This window comes from Eretmochelys imbricata, chromosome 1, assembly GCF_965152235.1.
Source record: "Eretmochelys imbricata isolate rEreImb1 chromosome 1, rEreImb1.hap1, whole genome shotgun sequence".
Taxonomy (NCBI): domain Eukaryota; kingdom Metazoa; phylum Chordata; order Testudines; family Cheloniidae; genus Eretmochelys; species Eretmochelys imbricata.
Window position 1 is genome coordinate 272,889,143 of NC_135572.1, and position 21,908 is coordinate 272,911,050.

The 21,908-nt window shown below is 42.3% G+C and overlaps 1 protein-coding gene across 2 annotated transcripts in view; it reads right to left on the bottom strand.

Moving 5' to 3' along the window:
• The window catches only part of UTP20 (UTP20 small subunit processome component), an 83,988-nt gene that overhangs the window by 55,469 nt on the left and 6,611 nt on the right, over positions 1–21,908 (bottom strand). For both annotated transcript variants that reach the window (XM_077831745.1, XM_077831749.1), the window contains 19 exons: positions 21,301–21,489; positions 21,065–21,146; positions 19,664–19,801; positions 19,010–19,165; positions 18,011–18,157; positions 17,403–17,537; positions 16,198–16,275; positions 14,686–14,864; positions 12,807–12,962; positions 12,179–12,267; positions 9,452–9,557; positions 7,934–8,084; positions 7,635–7,697; positions 7,147–7,305; positions 5,351–5,427; positions 4,341–4,420; positions 3,376–3,619; positions 2,146–2,349; positions 73–163 (listed from right to left, as the gene is read on the bottom strand). In XM_077831745.1, the coding sequence (XP_077687871.1) occupies positions 73–163; positions 2,146–2,349; positions 3,376–3,619; positions 4,341–4,420; positions 5,351–5,427; positions 7,147–7,305; positions 7,635–7,697; positions 7,934–8,084; positions 9,452–9,557; positions 12,179–12,267; positions 12,807–12,962; positions 14,686–14,864; positions 16,198–16,275; positions 17,403–17,537; positions 18,011–18,157; positions 19,010–19,165; positions 19,664–19,801; positions 21,065–21,146; positions 21,301–21,489 (2,524 nt within the window). The remainder of the gene's footprint in view (positions 1–72; positions 164–2,145; positions 2,350–3,375; positions 3,620–4,340; positions 4,421–5,350; positions 5,428–7,146; positions 7,306–7,634; positions 7,698–7,933; positions 8,085–9,451; positions 9,558–12,178; positions 12,268–12,806; positions 12,963–14,685; positions 14,865–16,197; positions 16,276–17,402; positions 17,538–18,010; positions 18,158–19,009; positions 19,166–19,663; positions 19,802–21,064; positions 21,147–21,300; positions 21,490–21,908) is intronic.

Sequence of the window (21,908 nt, forward strand, 5' to 3'; positions counted from 1 at the left end):
TTGGCTTGGTGTTCAGATAAGACAAGAATATATTTGTTTATTAAGCAATACAAAAATGTTAAGTATTATCACCTGATTGTACAACTCATTTAACTTTGGTTCCAGATACAGCGCACGTGGATTCGAAAACTTGGAGAAAACTTGCAAATGGGCTATTAGCTGCCTGAAACAAAAACAAAACACGCTTTTAACAAAAAAACAGATACACACTCTGTGTTACTACCAATGGCAGGAGAATGGTACCAAGATTCGGAGTTTCTGAATATCAGTATGTAGGACTACTTTTACCAACAGGCTCTAATGGCAGTGGAAGAATTTGATTTATACCAGTGCAAAAGAGCAGTAGGGGTAAACTGGACCTGGGGACAAGACTGCCCCACCCAAGAACAGCCACATCTCCACTTGCTGAGGAAAGAGAGAAGTGGAGGGAGGGGGAAATCAACCGTGCCAAAAACAGTCAGGACTGGTCAAAAAGGTACACGTGCAGAACAGCAAGAGTCTATGCTGACTCAGCAGTTCCCTGCAGAGCTTCACACCAAAAAATTCTACTGAATCTGCTACATGATTTGAATTTCCTCCACCCTGTCTAACCCCAGCAAAGGGAGGTGCTTTAACCATTACCCGCCCTCCAAAGCCAGTACTCTGGTCTCCGCTGAATGATGAAGTTGTGCACTCTGCATGTTACCAGGCACACTCTAATCTCTCACATCACACCTAGCTCTTATTTTTCCATCATTTTCAAGGAGGAGTTTGTAATATATATTTTGTGAGAGCCTAAACTACAATGGTGCAAATCTGAAAGTATAATGAGGAGCCCAGGGTCTAGAGGAAAAGCGTTCACTAACGAATTCATTAACAACTAGCCAGTAAATCTTTTACACCTTAGTTATTGCTACCAGCATTTTAAAAGTTTCCATTTAGGAACAAGAACATTTTGAAGCAAAAGTTCAAATCTGGTGACAATCTGATTTTTGTAATTATTACAAATTCACAGATATGAACCACTCAAATTAGGGAACAGAACAAAATAACAGAACTGATAAAACACCTACAACTTAGCCAGAATATAGGCTAGAATTCATTGCATCTTAATGTGCAAGATGACATTTGTAAAGTTCTTTGTTGCTACAAATGTCATTCACAAACAGGCAAAAATAGTTCATGTGAATCACCTAAAATGCGTATTTCACAGATGTCAACCGAGTAAAAAAGGCTATAATCAAGAAGTTTCAAAACTGTGTTTTAAGACACAAGCCATAAACTATTTACTCACAAAATAATTTGATACTATGGAGTAATGAAGTCACAATAGCAGATATTTATAGTAAGAAATACCAAAAAACCTGTCCAGAACAAGGACATCAGGGCCAAGATTTTCAAAAATGAGTGTCTAAAGCTAGACTCTGAAATCCATAATTGGGTACCTACAATGATTTTCAAAATGGGCTGCACACCCATCAGCTCCCACTGACTTTAAAAGAAAAGCAGACACACACACACAGAGGAAACAATTATTCCCTCCCCCCTCCCCCGACCCCAAACACTAACTTTGGGATCCCGCTAGGGTTGCCAACCCCCCAGGATTGTCCTGGAGTCTCCAGGAATTAAAGATTAGTGATGAAACTTCCAGGAATACGTCCAACCAAAATTGGGAATCGTAGACCTCGCACCATCTTTGCTTCAAATTATGCAAAGCGATGGCCTATTACTCATCTTACGGTAGTGCCCAGAGCCTCCGGTCAGGGCCCCCAAACTAGTGCTAGGTGTTGCATGGGGACAGGATCCCTGCTCACAAAAGAGCTCACAATCTCACGAAAGACTGGAACAGACAAAGGAAAGGGATGCACATAAGCCCAGTGATCATAACAAAGCAAAAAGAACAGGAGGACTTGTTGCACCTTAAGGACTTACAAATTTATTAGAGAAGTGGGCTATAGCCCACGAAAGCTTATGCTCTAATAAATTTGTTAGTCTCTAAGGTGCCACAAGTCCTCCTGTTCTTTTTGTGTATACAGACTGACATGGCTGCTACTCTGAAACATAACAAAGCGAGTCACCCCAAGGTTATGAAACCTTTTAAAACACCAAATGGTTAACGTTTGCATTTCACTTGCTCCCTGCCCAATCAAACAAAGCAAAACTCACTTTGCTGCAGCTCTTCTTGTTTTCTTTTTTTGCAACCCTTCAACCACCGGTTCGTCCATTCCCTCCACCTCCTCTTTCTCCTCCTCCTTGGTAGCTTGGTGTATCTCTTCAGTGGGTTTTTCTTCCTCTTCTGCTACGCCACTGTTTTTCTTTCTAAGATCCTGGGTTGGAGCCACTAGAGAATCTGCTGGGTAATACTCATTGCTATATTAAAAATAAAATCGATCAATAGAACAGTATCTGCTGGCGGGAGGTTTATTTGAAGCTGTTCACAATTGGAACTTCCAATTATCCACAGAGCTGTGCCTGGTGACACTGTACAGTTCAAGATCCCCAAAAGGGGTTCATTTCAGCAGGCAGATGGACATTTCTTTTACTGTGAATGACAGAGATATTAAAGGAAGAGAGCAAATGTAAAGAAAAAAAGACAACGAAAGGAAAAAAAAATTAAACGGCTAAGATCAGAAAAATGTGGTCAGGAAAAAGAAGAGAAAGTGAATCTATGTAGAATGGGAGAATTTTGTTAAAAAGTTGGCAGGGATGTGTGAAAATGTATGTTAGCAAGTGTAGGAATTGATGATGTATTATATAGTGGAAGCCCTCTCACCTGAAAACAGGTAAAAGCAGTCTAGACAAAGCACTGTAGGAAATACACTGTAAAGAAGAGTCACAGGCTGGCAGGGGGAATAGAGTGACGGCCTAATTCAAAGCCTGCTGGAGTGAATAGAAAGACTCCCACTGATTTCAGTGGGCACCGAACCAGGCCCTAGATACACTAAAAGGTATTTTCCTATCTCTGCCGGAATAAAAATACCTCCCTTTATTTTACAAACAGGGGAGACAAGGAAGAGCCTCATCTTCGTGTCTATTTCCAAGACACTTTACTTCCATTGAAACTACACCCTCCATAGCAGTAGCAAGGCTGTGTCACCAGAACTCATTAGTAAACTGGGGCTCAACGCAGCAGCCAATTGACAGCTTACATTTCAGGTTGCTTTTATTTTTTCCTCTCTCTCTCTCTCTCTGGCATAAGCCATGTTTAACCAAAAGGAAGGACCAACTTCAATATAAAATCATACCACTCTATGGATTCAGAGGTCTCAGAAAATAAAATCCATTAAAAACAAAACAAAACCCACCCATCAGTTGTCTTATAGGGACCCTAGTAACTCTGCCTTCATTTATGACATTTCCAAGCAACATGTCTCATTGCTGAACATGGTCACTTACCTAATGAATCTCAAGAGAAGCGGGGAAAGCTCCCTTGACCTGGGCTCCACTCTGTCTGGAACCTTGGCCAATGCCTTCCAAAGCAGAAACCGGAAGTTTGCGTAATCTATCCGCTCACTGCAATCCGTTCTAAACCTCAACTGCTCGAGATACAGGCTTCCCACATTTCCTTCTCGGATCTTCTCACTTTCTGCATCTGCAGTGCCTGCCTGCTCTTCACTCAGCTTATCTTGCAGCTCTCTCTCTATATTGGAAACAAACCACCGTCCTCATTACTTCAAGAAATCTTCAAAGAGTTTATTCAGTAATTGCTGGTGGTAGGGTAGTGCCCTGGGGTAAATAACAGCAACCGTTTATATTAATGTTGGCCATCTACCTAGCAAATTCTGCTTAATATTGATCTGAAACTGCAACACAGGTTAGAAGGTACCCTAGGATGTCAGAACTTCAGCAAGGGGCCTAACTTTAAGCACACGTAGCCCCAATAAATGGCTGTCCTTGTGCCATACAGTGAAATCCAGTATTCACATTCAAGAGCAGGGTCAAGGAAAACAGATACATTTGGCAGAAATTCTACTGATTCCATGTTGAACAGGGTAGGAGGAAGATTTTCTAGAGACTAGACATTACTGAAAATCCTCAGAGACTCCTACTGTCCCTCATCATCATGAGCAGAGCCAGTCTAGGCACAAAACAAGCACTGCCTGGTGCTCCATATGCTAGAAGGACTCTGCAACTCATGGACTGTCCCTATTTACCTCATGGCAAGTAGGACAAGGGGGAGGCAACAATTCTGACAGATCTCCACTCAGGAAATGAGGCTAGAAAGGTAGAGGGGAAACGTACGTCCTGATTTTTCCTTTTTTGCCAGTTTGGAGCACAGCAGAGCATAAAGCCAGCCCTGTTCATGAACCACCTGGACCATAGTTAAGTTAGTGTCTAAACATCTACAAGACATGAATTACCAGCATAGACAGCCGCTTTCTCCAAGTGCTCATAATAGACTTTCCAGAACTGTTTATTCTCCATTTCGTTTGCATGAGATCTAACAATAAACAAGACAGTAATTAAGTAAAAAATTCCATGTGATATTAGCCAGTTATACTGCTAGTATGTTCAAAGGCTTGGTGTCCAGCTCTAGTCAACATGTAGGAAGGCAAGACTTTTGCTGTGTGCGACTATAACATTTCTTTGCCTTCATCTGAAGATCCCAAAGGTTCATTGTTATCAGAATAGCCTAGTTATAGCCTGTGAATACAAAGGGACCCTTTGGTAGAGATGTTTTCAAGTCTTTCAATGTTGCCTATGCAATAACATAGCACTTAAAACCAACACGAAGAGTCAGCGCCCCACTGATGATGCAGGTTATCGTTTTCATGATTTCACTTCTCTAATGGAGAAAATGACACATAATATCACAGAATGTACAGAGAAAAAGCTAAGTGGTCAAAATCCCGGCAATTCACCCTGAAAGCTGACATTGCAAACTCAGGGCTCAATCCAGTGCCCATTCAAATCAATGGGAGCTCTTCCGTTGACTTAAGTAGGTTTTGCACCAGGCCCTTAGTAAGGGCAGGAAGGAGAGAGAGACGGACTGATTTATTATTTATATAACACTTATCATGTGATAGTCATAATAGTGTGAGATAAGGAGTTGGCTATCTTGGATTCGAGTCTGGTACCTTTGTGTCCCAACCCTCGATGTAATTTAACAATACTGTTGCCTATGAGTTGTCTTTAATATTTGTACATCCCAAAACAAGTTAAAAAGTAACAGTCTATAAAGAGCAAGATTTACTTGACAGAACAGAGGCATTTCTGTGGTACCTCATGTAAACGTGCATCATGCTTGTGTGTATTTGCGTTTATTTTTAGAGACGCGACACATTTTTATTTCATTTTTTTTAAAAGTCCAGGGGCAGCTGCAATACAACACAACACAACAGGCTCCCACCACCCACTAGCACATACTTACGTTATGAGCTCAACAACAGGATCCCAGAGAGGGCTGAAGTTAATGTAGAGCATTCCCAGTAAATACTGAAGAGGGACCTACAGTGACACACAAGAAAACTTTGTTTTAAAAAGCTAACAAAGATATTTAAAGTAGGTATAAAAACAGCTTCACTGATTGATGAACTGCAAGAAAAAGCAATGAAGTCAAAATCTCTCAGAATCAACACCAATAATTAAGACATTTAGGCTATTATTTGTACTTTGGTAGCATCAAGGCCACATTGTGCTAGGCACTACACAAACATATAAACTAGGAGAGTATTCCCTGCCTGAAGAGCTTACACTGCATTAGACCCAGGGCCCCATCTGGATTGGGCTCATCATTGAGCTAAGTGACATACAGACACACACACACACAATCCCTGCCCCAAGGAGTTTACAACTCAAGAAGGAAAGTTATAAAAGCACTTAAGTATCAGTAGTAATAAGTTAACATTTAGCTACTACAGGAAAAACCCTGATCGTAGCAGCCTCGACAGTGTGAAGCCCACAGCAGCACGGTCAGATTCAGCCACCATAGACAGATGTCCCTGCGATCTATAAGGCCTCAATCCTGCAATGAGCTCCATGCAAAGCTCCCCTGAGGTCCAGCGACACAGAGTTCATTGCCAGGTCAGGGGATAAACTGCCAACAGCTCACCCAAGCCCTTTGCATCACCTCCACCTGCTTTCTCCTCTCACTGCTCTTTGCAGGCATGTTTAGAACATTTATTGAAACACCGCCACTTTCTTTCGGTTTCTGCCCCAACTAGATATTGAGGCAAATATAGTTTAGTCAGTTCAGGATAAAAACACCCAACAACAAGACATGCTGATCACAACTGGAGCCAAAGATATTTCCCACCTTAGTGCAGTACCGCACATTTAAATGCATTATGGCACCTTATACTTTTCTTATACTTTCAAGCACTGGCCATTGGCGGAGAAAGGATACTGGGGCTAGAGAGACCACTGCTCAGGTGGGATTTTCAAAAGCACTCAAGTCATTGTCTCCTTTTGTGATGTCCAAGCTTAGACTGGCAATCCAACTGATTGCTTCCAGTGATGTGGAGTGGATAGCAGAGATACTACCGGAATACGATGGTTTTGGGCACTGTTCTATAGTTTGATGTCTGTTTTTGGGAGTCAGCACTGCAGATCTTAATGAAGATGCTACCTACGCTGACAGGAGAGCTTCTCTACCTCCCAAGAGGTCGTAACTATGGCAATGGGAGAAGCCCTCCTGTCAACACAGCCCTGTCTACCCTGGGGGTCACGTCAGTATAACTATGTTACTCAGGGGTGTGGATTTTCCACATCGGAGCAACGTAGTTATATCAACAGAAGTTTGTAGCACTTAGTCCCATGTATGCAGAAGGCAGGTGCGTAATACCATGCAATGTGCGGATGTGGTTTAAAGTGACCCATATTTTCCATGGGAGTGAAAACCCACATGGTTCTTTGGTTGTGTGCTTGATGAGGTGTTTGTTCGGGATGTTGATATCTTTCCACCTTGCTCACCATTGATCTTCAGGGAAAACCCTGCATCTTTGAGCTCTGATGCTGCAAACCGAAGGGAGTCGGGAGCAAAGTCCCAGTGACTAGCAATGAGAGTTGAGCTCCTAACTCACTCATGATGATTAGTTTGTTTCCGGCCTGCATTTACTGAAGCCTTCACAAGTCAATGAAAAAAACTCACGCTGAAGTAAAATGCAAAATTTTCTTGCCTTATAAAAAGGAAACAATCCAGTGTACGATCTGGCAGTAACGTCTCACCTCATGTAAAGGTCCATCTGGTACTGCAGACTGCACCACGTCATGCCTCAGTTTCCTTAAATGAAGAAGTTTTTCTCTATAATCATTCACACTGGCTGGCACGAGTTCAGCTTGAAGTAATATGGCAAACACGGACTGAAGCTCTCCTGTTCCATCATCCTGAACAAACCAGTGAAATGCCTTTTGTTAGAGGATTCCTCGAGACAATTGTTTTGTCATAATTCACTATATAAAGGCAGAGCCTCAGCTGCTGTAAACTGACATAGCTCCACTGAACTTGATGGAGCTACAGAGATTTCCACAGGCTGAGGATCGGGCCCATAAAGTTACAGTCTGAAAAAAACAAACCAAGTATAAAGGGAGCCCACTTTAGCTAAAGAACAGAGCCTAGCATGTGTAACTGGCAAATAAAGTCAGTGTCAAGAAAACCGCTTATATTAACCCCTACACACACCATGGTTTTGAAATGTTAAAGCAGCAATTACTACCTTGGTTGATGTAGGAAGCTGAGCCTCAAAATGATTTAAAATCCTTATTGTCAAGAGTCGGACCTATTAAAAGTGAAAGCATGTTTTAGAGGCGTACTGCAAATGGTGAAAGGCCATTGAAAATGGGCACAATTTTAAAGAGACGAACAGCATTCGTTCTTGCACATTTCACCTTTAGGCTTTCCTTATTCAGCTTATTTCAAAAGCTGCAAGGACAACTTGCTGCTAGTTAAGAATTCATTTTTTCCATTAAAACACAAATCAGTTTGCACATATTGGAAACCGTTAGAAAAGGTTACCTTGGAGATGCTGGAGGAAATATTTGTTTTCAGTTTATCAAACAAATCCATTAAGTTCTCATGGGAAAGAGGATCCTGGCAACCACACAAAGCCAACCGCGTATAATAGAGATCAGCCAGTAGCAAGGCTGATGGGTCTGAAGGAAAGGTGCTGAAACAAAATATTTGTTTATTATTTTACAAGGTGAACCATGAAAAAAATCTGTCCCAATCTGTTTTCTCTGGCTGGACTGGGAGAACTATGTTGGGAGATCATACAGATCTTAAACACTTTCTGTAACTGCTCAGTTATTATTAACTGAGCCCTACCAAATTCATGGCCATGAAAAACATGTCATGGACCGTGAAATCTGGTCTTTTGTGTGTATACTATACAGATTTCATGGGGGAGACCAGCATGTCTAAATTGGGGGTCCTGACCCAAAAGGGAGTTGCAGAGGAGTCAAAAGGTTATTTTAGAGGGATCACGGTATTGTCATCTTTACTTCTGCACTGCCTCCCAGAGCTGGGCGGCCAGAGAGCGGCGGCTATTGGCCAGGTGCCCAGCTCTGCATGCAGCACCCCACCAGCAGCAGCACAGGAGCAAAGGTGGCGATACTGTACCAGGCCATCCTTACTTCTGCACTGCTGCTGGCAGCAGCTCTGCCTTCAGAACTGGGCTCCCAGCCAGCAGCCGCCATTGCAGCTGCCCAGCTCTGAAGGCAGCAGTACTGCAACCCCCACCCCCCACAAAAACTTTAGAACATCCCTCCCCCGCCCACTCCTTTTTGGGTCAGGACCCCTACAATTACAATACTGTGAAATTTCAGATTTAAATAGCTGAAATCATGAAACGTATTATTTTTAAAGTCCTACGACCACGAAATTGACCAAAATGGACCATGAATTTGGTAGGGCCCTAGTTATTATATATGTTAATTATTAGTTGAAGAGGGTTAATGGAGTAGTCAGTTTTCATAAGTGTTCATTAAAATGTGGAGGTCAAAAGCGAGGTGCTCCCTCTTACTGAGGGAGAGTACAAAATAACGTCTAAAATCAATATTTAAGGGAGGGAATGGAATCATCCTAATACTGTAGGAGAATCCTCTAGACCACAAGAAGAATTAAAATGTGATATTTATGTTTAGCCAAGACTATTTTCACTTTACTTTTTTTTGTAAGTAAAACAAAACACAAGATTCCTGGCTGCAATCCCGCAAGACAAAACCAGCATTGTTGCATTCACAGGTTCAACAGCAACAAAAAAGTTAATCTGCAGCTTTCAAACAATTCAAAGGAGCAGATTGTTATTAAGGAGATAGCGCTATAAAGCGTACACCATACAGTACAGTAAGCTGGCAGTGCCTGACAACATCCCTACCCCGGATGGCTAAAAACCTGCAGAAACATGCTGGTGTAAGACAACAAAACAAACAAACAAAGCAAGCGTGTTTGTTTTGCTTAATAGCCTTTAAATAAAGGCAAAGTTATCTCTTCACTACATTAAGTGGAACACCAGAAAGTCAAAAGTTCCCTTACCTCACCAAGTTCTTCACACGTTCCACAGGTAACAAACGGAGAATTTCAGAAGATTCTGCTAAACTAAGTAGCGTGCTCACAGCTTGGCAGGCCACATACAAGCCTCCTAACGGCAGAGGGAATGGGAACAAACTGTGTAGTTATTCATTCACATTGAATTTCTGTTTGTAAAGTGCTTTGGGATCCTCAAATGAGAGGTGCCACAGAAGTGTACAGGATTATAATGTAATTTCATATGCTATAGACCACAAATGACATTTTTATTTCTAACTGCAACAATTCAACGTTCATCACCACCCACGATCGAAGTTTAGAGTAGAATTCTCCTCTGATCATCACGGCAGATCTCCATCTTGAAACCCTGCCATCCCTGAACATGCAGAATACCCAGTTTGTATCAGTCTATGTGAAATCTGGGCATATGAGGAGAGCAGTACTGAAATTAAGCTCTGCTGTGTGGGTCTCAGAGAATTTTGCTCAACAAATGGTGCTTGGGAAACCAGAAAGAGCTGTCAAATGCATTACTGAAAGGAAAGGGGGGCAAAGGGGGGAACACGATAATTGCACAAGCATCTGTATGTTCTTGCACCTTGGAAATGCAGGGTGGGATCTGCAAACCCATCTACATGATTCAGAGGCTCAATTCCCACTAAAATTAATGGGACTAGGCTTTCATTTACCCAAGATAACTCTGAAAGTAGTTTCCTTTCTGCTCCCTTTCTTTAGGGTTAGAGAGTTTCTCTACTGCTGACAGGTCCACTCCCATCATAATCAACACCAAACTGCAGCCAAAATCCTCTCAGCCAGGAATGGGGAAGCACAGTTCCCGTCAATGCCACTCCTAAATTGGCCAGAGGGTTCACTCCCTTCATTCTTCCCTTACAGAAGAGTCACTGTCCCTATGCAAGGGACATCAAGGGAGACTTACAATGGCACAAAGGACAGTCAAGCAATCAACTCTCACAGAAAATGAACGGGCGTTGGGGAATCTAAATCCTCCTTGTGTCTCAGAAAATCTCCCCAATTTTGATTTGCTTTAATTCCCCAGCTACCAGGGGATTCTTTCTTACCATTAGTCTGTGCAGGGAATTCCCTACTGAAATAAATGGGAAGCTGTCCATTTAAAAACAGAAACTGATGGCAGAATCAGGCTTTATATATCCATTTAGAACAGAGGTGGGCAAACTACAGCCCGCAGGACAGTCCTGCCTGGCCCTTGAGCTCCTGGCCAGGGAGACTAGACCCGGGCCCCGCAGCCTCAGCTCACTGTGCCGCCAACGCTCTGGCCCGCTGCTCCTACCGGACAGAGCGGCGGCATGGCTGGCTCCAGCCAGGTGGCAGGGATGCGAGCTCCTGCTACTCTGAGCGGCATGGTAAGGGGGCGGGGAATGGGGGGGTTGGATAAGGGGCAGAAGGTTCCAGGGGGTGGTCAGGGGAAAGGGAGCAGGGGGTGGTTGGATGGGGTGGAGGTTCTGGTGGGGGGTTGTCAGGGGACAGGGAACGGGGGGTGGGAGGGGGTGTTGGATAGGCGTGGGAGTCCCAGGGGGCCTGTCAGGGGGCGGGGGTGTGGATAGGGGGCGGGACTGTCAGGGGACAAGGAGCGACAGGGGGTTGGATGGGTTGGCGATTCTGAGAGGGGCAGTCAGCGGGCAGGAAGCGGAAGGGGGCGGAAGCCAGGCTGTTTGGGGAGGCACAGCCTTCCCTACCCGGCCCTCCGTACAATTTCTCAACCCTGATGTGGCCCTCGGGCCAAAAAGTTTGCCCACTCCGATTTAGAAAGTTGGTTGTTCTTTCCCCCCCTTAAAGTAATTACAATAGATTAAAACACCTGGATACCACATAGAAAAAAGAGGTTAGGAAGTATAGGGGATGTTCCCGACGCAGACTAAGCAATATTAGAGAAGAAAAGCAGAATGTAGTATACTACTTTGGATATTTCTATGCAGATTGATAGTAATTATAATGGATTTAATAGCCAATAAGAATACCTACCTCTTATATAGTCCTTTTCATCCAGAGACCTCAAAGCCCTTTACTAAGGGAAGTTTGGATACTTTTTCATACTTCTCTAAGAAGCTGAATTTTTTTAAACCACTCTGTTATAATTTTGATGCATATTTCCAATTAAATCAGAAGATTTCTCTGGGCAATGGTTATAGAGAGGACTACCAATTTGTTAATATGTGAAGCCGTATATGTAGGCAAGGTATTTAGTTTTAGAATTACTGTCAAGACCCAGAATGTTGAAAGAAAAATTCCAGATCTAAAGCCAAAGATTGTGAACAATGTAGTCAAAGAACACATGTAAAAGTGTATCACTATCTTTTTGCTATAAGTTTGACTTTGATAACCCAGCTTGGTTTAGTTTCCATTTCTTTTACTCCCTCTTCCTTTTCTTGACAATCTGTCTCTCAAATTCTATCTTTCTAAACATCTTGGTCACTCAGATTTTGAGTCTATACTTTTGTGAGCTCCTTGTCCAATTACATGTCCCTGGCATGACATTTATTTCACCAACCTATTATTACTATAGATGGCATTTGGTATATTATTTCCTGTATGTTATTTTTTCCATCTTGCCTTTCATGTTTCATTATGCTGCTTATTAAATCAGGATACAATGCAGTTATTATTCATTGTTATGTCTTGGGTCTCTAGTATAATTGCAGAGTTGTGTCTTTTATGTGCCAGTAAAAACTTAATGAACAAGAGATGACTGTAACTGACCTTTGCGGAGCCTTCCTCTGTCAATAGCCAGGAAGAGAGATTCTATAAAACTTTTAACTGGTAGCAGGATTTTTTCCTTGTCTATTGGTCTGCCAAAAATAAAGGTACAAACGCTTATTTTTTTTGTTAAAGTCAGACACTTGATAACATTGGATTCTCTCTCACATTTCTCTTATGTTAAATATAGATTTCAAACAAATTGATTATTAGTCAACTATTTTGTTAAGTCAATTTCACAACCTAAATCATTTCATCAATGATTACTTTCTAAGTCTTTCTTCCACAAAATGTAATTGCACTGACTGAGCATGCTCTCTTCCTAGGGACTGAATCAACAAAATTCTAAGGGTTCCGTTTCATGCCAGCAAATGTGACCTTCTGAACAGGAAAGCAGGAAACCTGCATTCTGTTACCAGCTCTGCCACAGACCTGCTGGGCAACCATGGGCACGTCACATCACGGCTCTGTGCCTCAGTTTCCCCATTTGTACAATGGGGGTAACAATACTTTCCCTTTCCTTTGCAAAAGCTTTGAATGAAGAGCGATATGTGAAAAACATCAGACATGAGCTAAGTAGTAGTATGATTCAGATACAAGACAACAGTAACAGAATGGTTAGCATCCTCACCTAACATGCGGAAGTACAACAAGGGCAGCCCAAGGGTGTGAAAGATCAATAATGTCTTCATTTTCTGGTAAGTGGATTAGAGACAGAATATGATCCAACACTGGCATTTGTTTCCTTTCTCCATTTCTCCTACTCATCTTCTGTCTTGTATTGGATCTAAAAACAAAACCAAGCTTAATCAGTAACTTAGTTCAACAACAGCAGTTGAACCTTTCTTCCTCTGACATTTAAAAGTAAGTTGTCTCCTTCGAAGAAAAGGCTAAGCTTCACATTGACTTGGACAGTACGCTTTTTGATGGGATCTTCACTATCTCCATGGCACAAAGGACCACACAGTCATTTCTAATGTGCAAGGCAGAAAATGCTCCATAAAAGGTTACATCTCAGCATTCAGAGGTCCAGCAGAATCTGGGGATTGCTCCTGGACTGTAAACATTGTTATTCCATTGATTTTCAAGTATAAAAGAATGGTGTCTTTTTTGATGCTGCTCTGTATTCATTAAAGGGATTCCGCCACATTTCCAACACAGCTGTAAGATCTGCTCTACAGCAAGTGGTTCTCAAGCAAACTGATCCAGCTCCTGGAAAATAAACCAACTTTCCTCCAAAACAACTTCATATACATTTGAATTTGCAACAGGCTACAAATCGATCTCACTCCCAAGATGAAGTTAGTCATAAGGAAAGTTTTCCTTCTGATACCTAAAGGCCCTGCCATTTGCCCCAACTGGAGAGCAGTTTGTAGCTGTATTATCCCAGATGCAGAGCTAGGACTAAACTGACTACCTCCTCCTTGCTCCATGGGGGGTAAGTGACTGCAGCAGCCTGTTTTCTGGTGCAAATTACTTCCCCCATGTTGCTGGCTCAGCTGTACTGGTAAGTGCATTGGGATGGGGAGGCCGGGGCCCTTGGGTCCTCCCACTCCCCACCAATCTGCACCAGACGAGGAAGTAGTGTTGTGACCCAGTGGGTGGTGCTCTCCTCTTGCCCCCTCTTTGGTCATCCGTGATGTGGGTAGCCCATGCAGGGGAGCGTACTCATAACTAAATCCTTAATAATCACAAAGGCCAATGGAGAAAGAGTTCACTATTACTGTAGAGAAGAATAAATGTTTATGAAATTGCAGAGAAATGAAGCTTGGGGGTGTAGAAGGGGAATAATTCCCTCCTCTCCCCACAGGTAAAAATCAGCACTCCCCTGCAGATTTATTATGAGAAATGCTGAACTGTACAAAAATAGCCCCCAAATGGGAAAATCCTGCTTACACTTGGATACCACCTAAATGGAAACGTGATTAAAACAAAAACAGACTGTAGGACCATGTGGAATTCATCCCAGCAGAATATTTATTGTGACTGCTGCTGCTGTTCCTTCATAATCATTTTTGGGTATTTATATTGCAGTGCCACCCAGACATCCAAATCGGGATTGGGGCCTGCCTGGGCTGAACAAAATGTTTAGGAAGACATGGTCCCTACACCCAAAAAGCTTAAAAGACTAAAAGACTGTGTGACATATGAAAGACAAGCTGAGGAGAGAGAGAGATATGATTTGATTTGCTTCTTCCTGTTATCTTGCCCCTGATGTCGGTATTCTCAGGAGCAAAGAATACGAGGAAGAAAAAGTATTTCTACATTGTTTTGAGATGAGACAAAATCCTATACAAGGGACAAATATTCACCCCTCTCTGTGACAGAAATGCAACAAGTATTTAAATGCTCAGCTCTGCAGAAATTATTCCAAGTCCTCAAAGAAAGAATGAACACTAGGTGAAGTGGCAGTTCTGATGCCATTATCAGTTGGCTTAGCAACACTACGTTCCAAACCTTTTGAAAGAGCTCCAAGGTAAAGAGTGTCTGTGGAGCGTGAGGAGACTTACCCTATCGGTGGTTCTGTAAAAACAAGGGGATATTTTTCAAAAGCCATTGAGCCAACAGTGGGAGGTTCTGCTTTCTCCAGAATGAGTTTAGCCAAAATTGCCATGGCCTCATCCCTAGCTCGCACATCCTCTCCAGAGAAGCAGTCCTCGATGTACTCCAGAAAGCACGGAAGAAAATGCTGAAAAGAAAAAGAAATTGAGATTTAACATGCCTCTCCAATTCTGACCAAGCAAATCAGGGATCCGAGACACTAGGGCCAGGGAAGCCAAGTTCTTTGGGATGAGCTGTGGCAGTACAAAGGTTTCCTCCAGTCCTGGTGCATCTGATCACCAAGATACTGAGGCATCAGTACCAGGGAGCCCTTGAGAAGCCAGTGATTTGACATAAAGACCCTGGCCTGTCCCAACTCCAGGCTCCCGACAGAGCTCAGGATCCCTCACAGCATGCAGAGAACCTGCTCCCCTCAACTCCACGCCTCTCCTCAGAGCCCTGGGCCACCATGCTCAGGTCCCACCCACCAGACATCTCTGGTTCTCCATTTCAGCCTTCGCCACCCCCACACAGAAATTCCACACAAATCCCAACCCCACGTCTTCACACTTGTTTCCTCTCCCCACTTTCCTTCCATCAACCCAGATATCTGCAGCCCCATTCACTGCTTCTGCTTCTGAATCATGGTGTCAGAGACCAGACCTCAGCTGAGGAAGCTACAACTCGTTATGGTAGGAACCCTCTTTTATCCTCCCCATTTACTGTCTCTTTTACATTCAAAACGGGGACTGGCTACAACCGAGAGCCTCTCTGTACGCTCCTTGCAATTTCCCCATCTCTCTGGGCTGTCCTATGTGAGTCAAAAAGATCTGGAAAGAGGTGAGAGAGACACCCTGAAATCCCCAGACTACTGATACCTCCATTGAGACACATCCCCTGTTAACGAATCTACAAAGAAAAAGTCACCAATACCAGAGACAAGACACTGGCAAGCATGTGTTGGGGGTACATATTGAGGTGTGCAGCCACAATGGGCGTTCAAGCTCCTGTCAGATGCCAAGCTGCAACATAACACTAACCAGAGACCACTGACATCTCCTTGACTCCTGGACCATGTCTGCCCCTTCAGTAACCCAGCGGGAATCCCCTGATCTGTGTTACGTGGGAGTTCAAATTAGATAATTACAGTGGTCCCTTCTGGCTCTTAAAAATCTATGAAATTGTAAAGAAAAGACATTTTTTGCATTGCCATTTTCATTCTTCTGATAGTGACTAACAGCTCCTTTCACTCCCATCAGGTCACATCCAAGACACAGAAGATGGATAGTTCAAATATATGTCAAATAACAATGACACATCATAGGAACTAGATATATTATGAATTTGCCAAGTGTAATGGCATTCCTATGGTCAGCAGTCAAAACAACTCTCCATCAGGCTCATTTTTCCCACCCAGAAACACAACTCCTCCATTGCTCATCTGACTACAAAATAAATACATGAATGAAAACTTCACCTACCTGCTCAAACTCATTCATTGAAAACACTGTTTTGGAGAAATCCAAAAGGAGGCGCCTTTCAAACCCACTTCCAAATACCTGTCAAATGCAAATGAAGGGTTAGAAGGGGCATATAAGCAACAATCACTTTATTTGTTCATGAAGGGAATCAAGACATATGAGCTATATTCCTCCAGTGCACACAGTGTTTCTTAGTGCAGAAAGGAGTTATATATAAATACCTACCCCCCTCTTGACCCTGCAAACACCTACACACATGGATAACTCCAATGTACGTGAGTAGCCCCATCGAGTTTAATGGGATTACTCACATAGACGGGGTGCAGGTCTTATGGGAAGAACTTGAGAGATTTGTCAGGGTTGATAGGCAGAAAATTAATACTACTAAGCCAGAGATCAACACCAAAGACCGGACAGACTTAATAATTCCTCCAGCCTTATTTCATTACTGTGAAAACATTTTTTGGTTTCATCCTTTGCAAGAAATACAAGAGATGTACCTCCATTGCTTCGTTTTGCTCTGCAAATCTATTTTTCCTACAGCACAACTAGTTGCCCATATTAATAATATTATAAATATGTACAGTAACATATGAAAACTGAAATGTCCAAAATAAATACTGCCATCTCACACACACCTCAATCAACAAAACAGATTAAAAATAAGCAACACTATCAAAGCAGCATTGTGTTTGGGTCCAGTGGCAGCAGCAGCAATGGTGCTAATATATACCTGTAACCTGCTTTAGAAAATACTGCCAGGCTTGCCAAAGGACCTGATAGAAAGGTCCCTGAGATCAAGAGGCAGCACAGTCTAGTGGACAGGTCACCAGACTAGGAGTCAGGGGACCTGGGTTCTAATCCCAGTTCTACCACTGACCTGCTGTACAACCTTGGGCAAATCACTTCACTTCTTTGTTTCCTTGTCTGCTTAGACAGGGACTGTTGCTTACAGTGTGCTTGTACAGGGCCTGGCATAATGGGACTTCAGTCTCAGTTAGCACCTCTAGGCACTACTGTCATACAAATAAACAACAGACTTGGGCTTTGGATCAGCCCCTAAATTCACCATATGCTGAGCCAGGGAGTGGCTTGTACCTCGCCTGCACAAAAAGGAGAGTAGCCCTGAGTAACACATTTTCTAGAACATAAGTGCTGTGTGTGGCAATCAACTCATTCAAGAGAGACTGATCTGTGGTTCTTACCTTCTCAATGGTTTCCTTGGTCACAGCATCTGGCAGGAAAACATTCTCAGCAAGCAGCAAAACAGAAAGCGTTTTAAGCAGGGTCTTACAGCAAGGCACCGAGAGATCAGATGTTTGTAACATTTTTGCTAACGTCTGAGGAATATGAGAGAGAGAGAAAGGCAATGTCACATGCACCACAGGACAATGACTTCTCCCAGCCGTGCCAGAGGGGATGAAGACCCCTGTAGAAATGCTCTTTCACAGCTGCTCAGGCTGCTGCCTTCTCCACAGCAGCACAGTTCCTTCAAGAACCATGACCTCACATGGTCCTCAGCAGCTATTGTCCATGACCACTTCTCCTCCCGCCCTGCTCTCAGTGGAGGATTCATTTAGAGAAGGACACCCATAAGATCACGATGACAGAGTCAGCATTATATTACACAGGGGAATTCCCATAAATTTGCTGGGGTGGCTCCCAAAGGTTGCCAAACTGACTTTACCCCAACCCAACTTCTAAACCTCAGCACACCCACACAACCAGAGAAAACAGGTGAGCATACTGAAGATGCTCTGGTTTCCCACCCTCCATCTGTGTGCAGACTAGCCTAAAGGATGGTCTGACCCACCTTACAAACTGCTTCAGGTTGAGAGATTTTGGACCCATTTGCATGTTCTGCTAGGATCAAATACACTTGCAATATCCTTTCAATCTGTTCTGAGATTTCGCAGCAGTTGGCCTTTGTTATTCTCTCCTGCAATTCTAACACTGATTCCTGCAAGAGACAGTTTCACATGAATGATCAGATCCTGTCACGGATAACGCTGAAGTGATTCTGGTAACTGCATGTTCCACTGGCCTGATAAATTATTGCTAGCTTTCTTATTCTGATCCAACAAATGAACCTTTCCAGAAAAGGAAAAATATAGCCAAATGGTTCCAATAATCCAATAATGAACACCTCACATCCCTTGGATGGAAAAACAAACGTCTTGCAAGGTGAAGTGCTCTTTCACAGAAGGCTTACAGATTGCATAGGAAAGAAATAGGAGAAGAAACAAATACCTTGTGCTTAGCTACACATGAACGCTTGGAGCCAGATTCTGACCACAACTGATCTCAGTACCTCCACTGACTCCTTTGGTGAAATCATGGTCCTATTGAAGTCAGTGGGAGTTTTGCAATTGATTTCAACAGGACTAATACTTCACCCTTGTTGTATACTAATGTGAGATCAGAGTCTAGTCCAGGGAATGCAAAAATACTAATCACATAAAACAACTCCTAATAGCGGAAGGCAAAGAATTGTTATTATACTGGTTGGGGTGGGAAGAGAGGATGAGAAGGATCTTCACTGGCAGCTAAAACTGCGGCAGGAAAGCAGTGGTTACCTTCCCCAAATCCCACCCCAAACTGCACAGCATAACTGCACCAGTTCAACAACCATCAGGCCCTCTGTCCCCGCAGATAAAAGGCCAGGCTTTCCTCCTTAGTGCAACATTTATTTTAATGTTCCTACTGCAGAAAAAAATCACACACCACACACCTTTCCTTTAACACACACAAAATGTTATTCTTGGGGAGGGAGATCATCTTTTTTTTCAGCTTCTCAGCAATTAAAACTTACTTCCAAACATTTGAAAAGAACCTCAAAATGCTCCTTGTAGATATGCACTGCAGCCGATTTTACCATATGTTTGAAAGCTTCTCCAACAATAATCCATGGGAGTTTAGCTTCAATCTCGGTAATGGGCCCAAGCTTTAGCAGAATGAACTTTATAGCCTGTGGAAGGAAAAGGCCAGTTATGTCTTCACGCTTAGAAAAGAGACCAAAAATTTCTAAAACCCTTTAGCTTCAGAATTTTTTTTTTAAATGATAATGTGATACTTTTTAAAAATATTACGGGGATTTGGATCCCCTATAAAACTGTCTTTTTTTGCCCAGTACCAAAGTTAATATTTAAATCCAAAATTGTTTCATAGACTCTAAATAAATCCACAGAAATGCACATTATCACCCAACGCAATCATTTCAAAACACAAATATTGCCCAGGACTTACTAAAAGCAAAAACTTGAAAAGCCACCTTTAAAGAGATATCATTACATGTATTACCTTACAATAAACAGCATAATTTACATCCCAAATCCACTGAAGCAAACAGAAAGACACCTATTGCCTTCAAGGAGTGCGATATCAGGCTCTGATATAGTGATGTCCCGTATTAGGTACTTTAAAACTTTGTCATTTTCCACTTGGTTTATATGCTCAGGCTATTTACCTTCTCTGCACAGGAGTGAAACATGTTCCTAACCCCCTTGCACATCTCAAAGAGTAACTGTCCCACGCCTTCTACTTTTTCTGGGTGCTCTCCCAGGTCAAGAAACATTACATTGAAAAGCGCATTTTTATCAGAAACCTACAAAACAAAATCCACAGAGAAAAAGTTATCTTCGGTTCAAACCTATCAAATGGAAAGAAATCATAAATGACTCTTGACAGTGCCATTTTACTCCTCTACTCCACCCTCCAACAATTCAAACGTGCTCTCGCTACAATAACGTGTATCAACAGAATGGAGAGGAAGTATCAGATCCTCAGCTAGTGTCGCTCAGCGTAGTTCCACTAACAATGCCCATTCAAATCAATGGGACTTAAGCACATGATGAAGAGCTTTGACGAACGAGGATGGGATTACTCACATGCTTAATGTTAAGTGCTTTAATGAGATGTCACACTGAATAAGGGGTAGTGAACTAGTCACTAGAACGCTAAGGATTCTATTAGGGTCTAAGAAAAGGACTGGACCATTTTAAATCATAATTCAGTAATTAAGAACTCTGATGCTGCAAACAGATGGAAGAACACTGCTTGAATTTCTACCAAAAATTTTCAAAATCCTCAGTTTCTGGGTACCCAACCTGTAGCTCCTTAAAAGGTCCTCAATTGTAGGGATTAGGGATCAGCACTTTCTGAAAATCAGGCTCCATTAAGGTGTCTCAGGTTAGATGTCCAAAATTCAAGGCAGCCAAATTCACCAGTCACTTTAGAGAACCTTGGCTTCTGCACATATTGGCTTAATCAACACCAAATGGCTATATATTCTATTCCCTACTTCACCAAAATGATGGCAGTTTAGGGTTGATTAATTTGGCTAGAAAAATTATGTACTCAGATTTTCTGTGCTCAAATGAAGAGGCACAGAAATTGTAAACAATGCAGCAAAAAGTCTCAAATCATTATTTAAAAAATGCATTGACCAAACGTGAAGTATAAAAACTAAGGGCCCAGTCCAGCCAGGTCCAGTGGAGTTCCTTTCTCCTTATCGGGGATTCTATAGAAATGTTGGAAAGGTGACCATGAGCTCTTCAGTTTCACTGCTCTTAAAAAAAAAAAATCATCCATATTACATATCTAGTCAGGGCCTGATCCTGTGAGGTGATGAACACATTCTGTTCCCGCTGTGCTACATATAAAGTCTCCTATAAAACCTTTGTCACTACATAACCAAACCAAACCCCTCAGAATGGATAGAATGCTAGTTTGTGTTTTGTTAGCCCCTTTATTCTCTAGAGGGCACCCATTGTCATGACACATTATAGCTTTGTTCAGTATTGGTTAGCTTGAAGCCAAGGGCCCCCGTGGAAAGCTGTTAAAGTCATGTTAATAACACGTCACCTACCTTCCTCATTAGAAAGGTGAAGCTTTCTGCAGCAAAGTTTCTGATGTGTTGTTTGTTGTGTGCCAACAAGGTACTGTATAAACTACAAATACAACAGGCAATTAAAACCATTCAACTCACACTCAGCCAGAAAGAACTCATCAATAATTACTTTGTTAAAAAGACAATTAATTCTGAAGAGTAAGAGGCATTTACATTAAAATATAATCTAGTGAACACAGACCAATAGAACTTACCTATATATATTGGCCATATCCTTCACCATCAGTCTCCACAGGTATTTGTAAAGGTAGGAAAGAGTGGTAAAAGCCCATTCTAGCAGCTCTGTGTCTTGGGTATCCAATAACATGGTGATGGTCAGAAAAAAGTCTTGAAAGTGAGGGTAGAAGTCTGTCTGGAGATCTCGAGCCAGCTGTACCACAAGGCTAGAGTTCAAATAACAAATATCAATGTTTGTATGTTTAAAATGCCAAACACCTAAATAGTCACTGCCTGATTGTGCAACTACACTGCAGATTAAAATGGCTCTAGTGCGTGTACAGTATGCAGATTCATTGGAAGTAAAGCTGTCACTGTCTCTTATCTGACCTCCACACATGATGTTAGCTTGAACGAAAGGGGTTTTTGAACTGAAAACAAACCAAGCAAACCACCTCAAATAATTTCATGTTTAGGTGACATTAAGAGTGAGACTCACAACCAAGAGCAGCCATGAACACGTCAGTGACAAGATATGAGCTCACACCAACATGCTTCTTGGGTTGTTGAGGAGATTTGTTTGGTTATATTCTAGGAGTATTTTTGAAAGTAAACCATAGAATTGGAATGCTATTATAAAAGACAC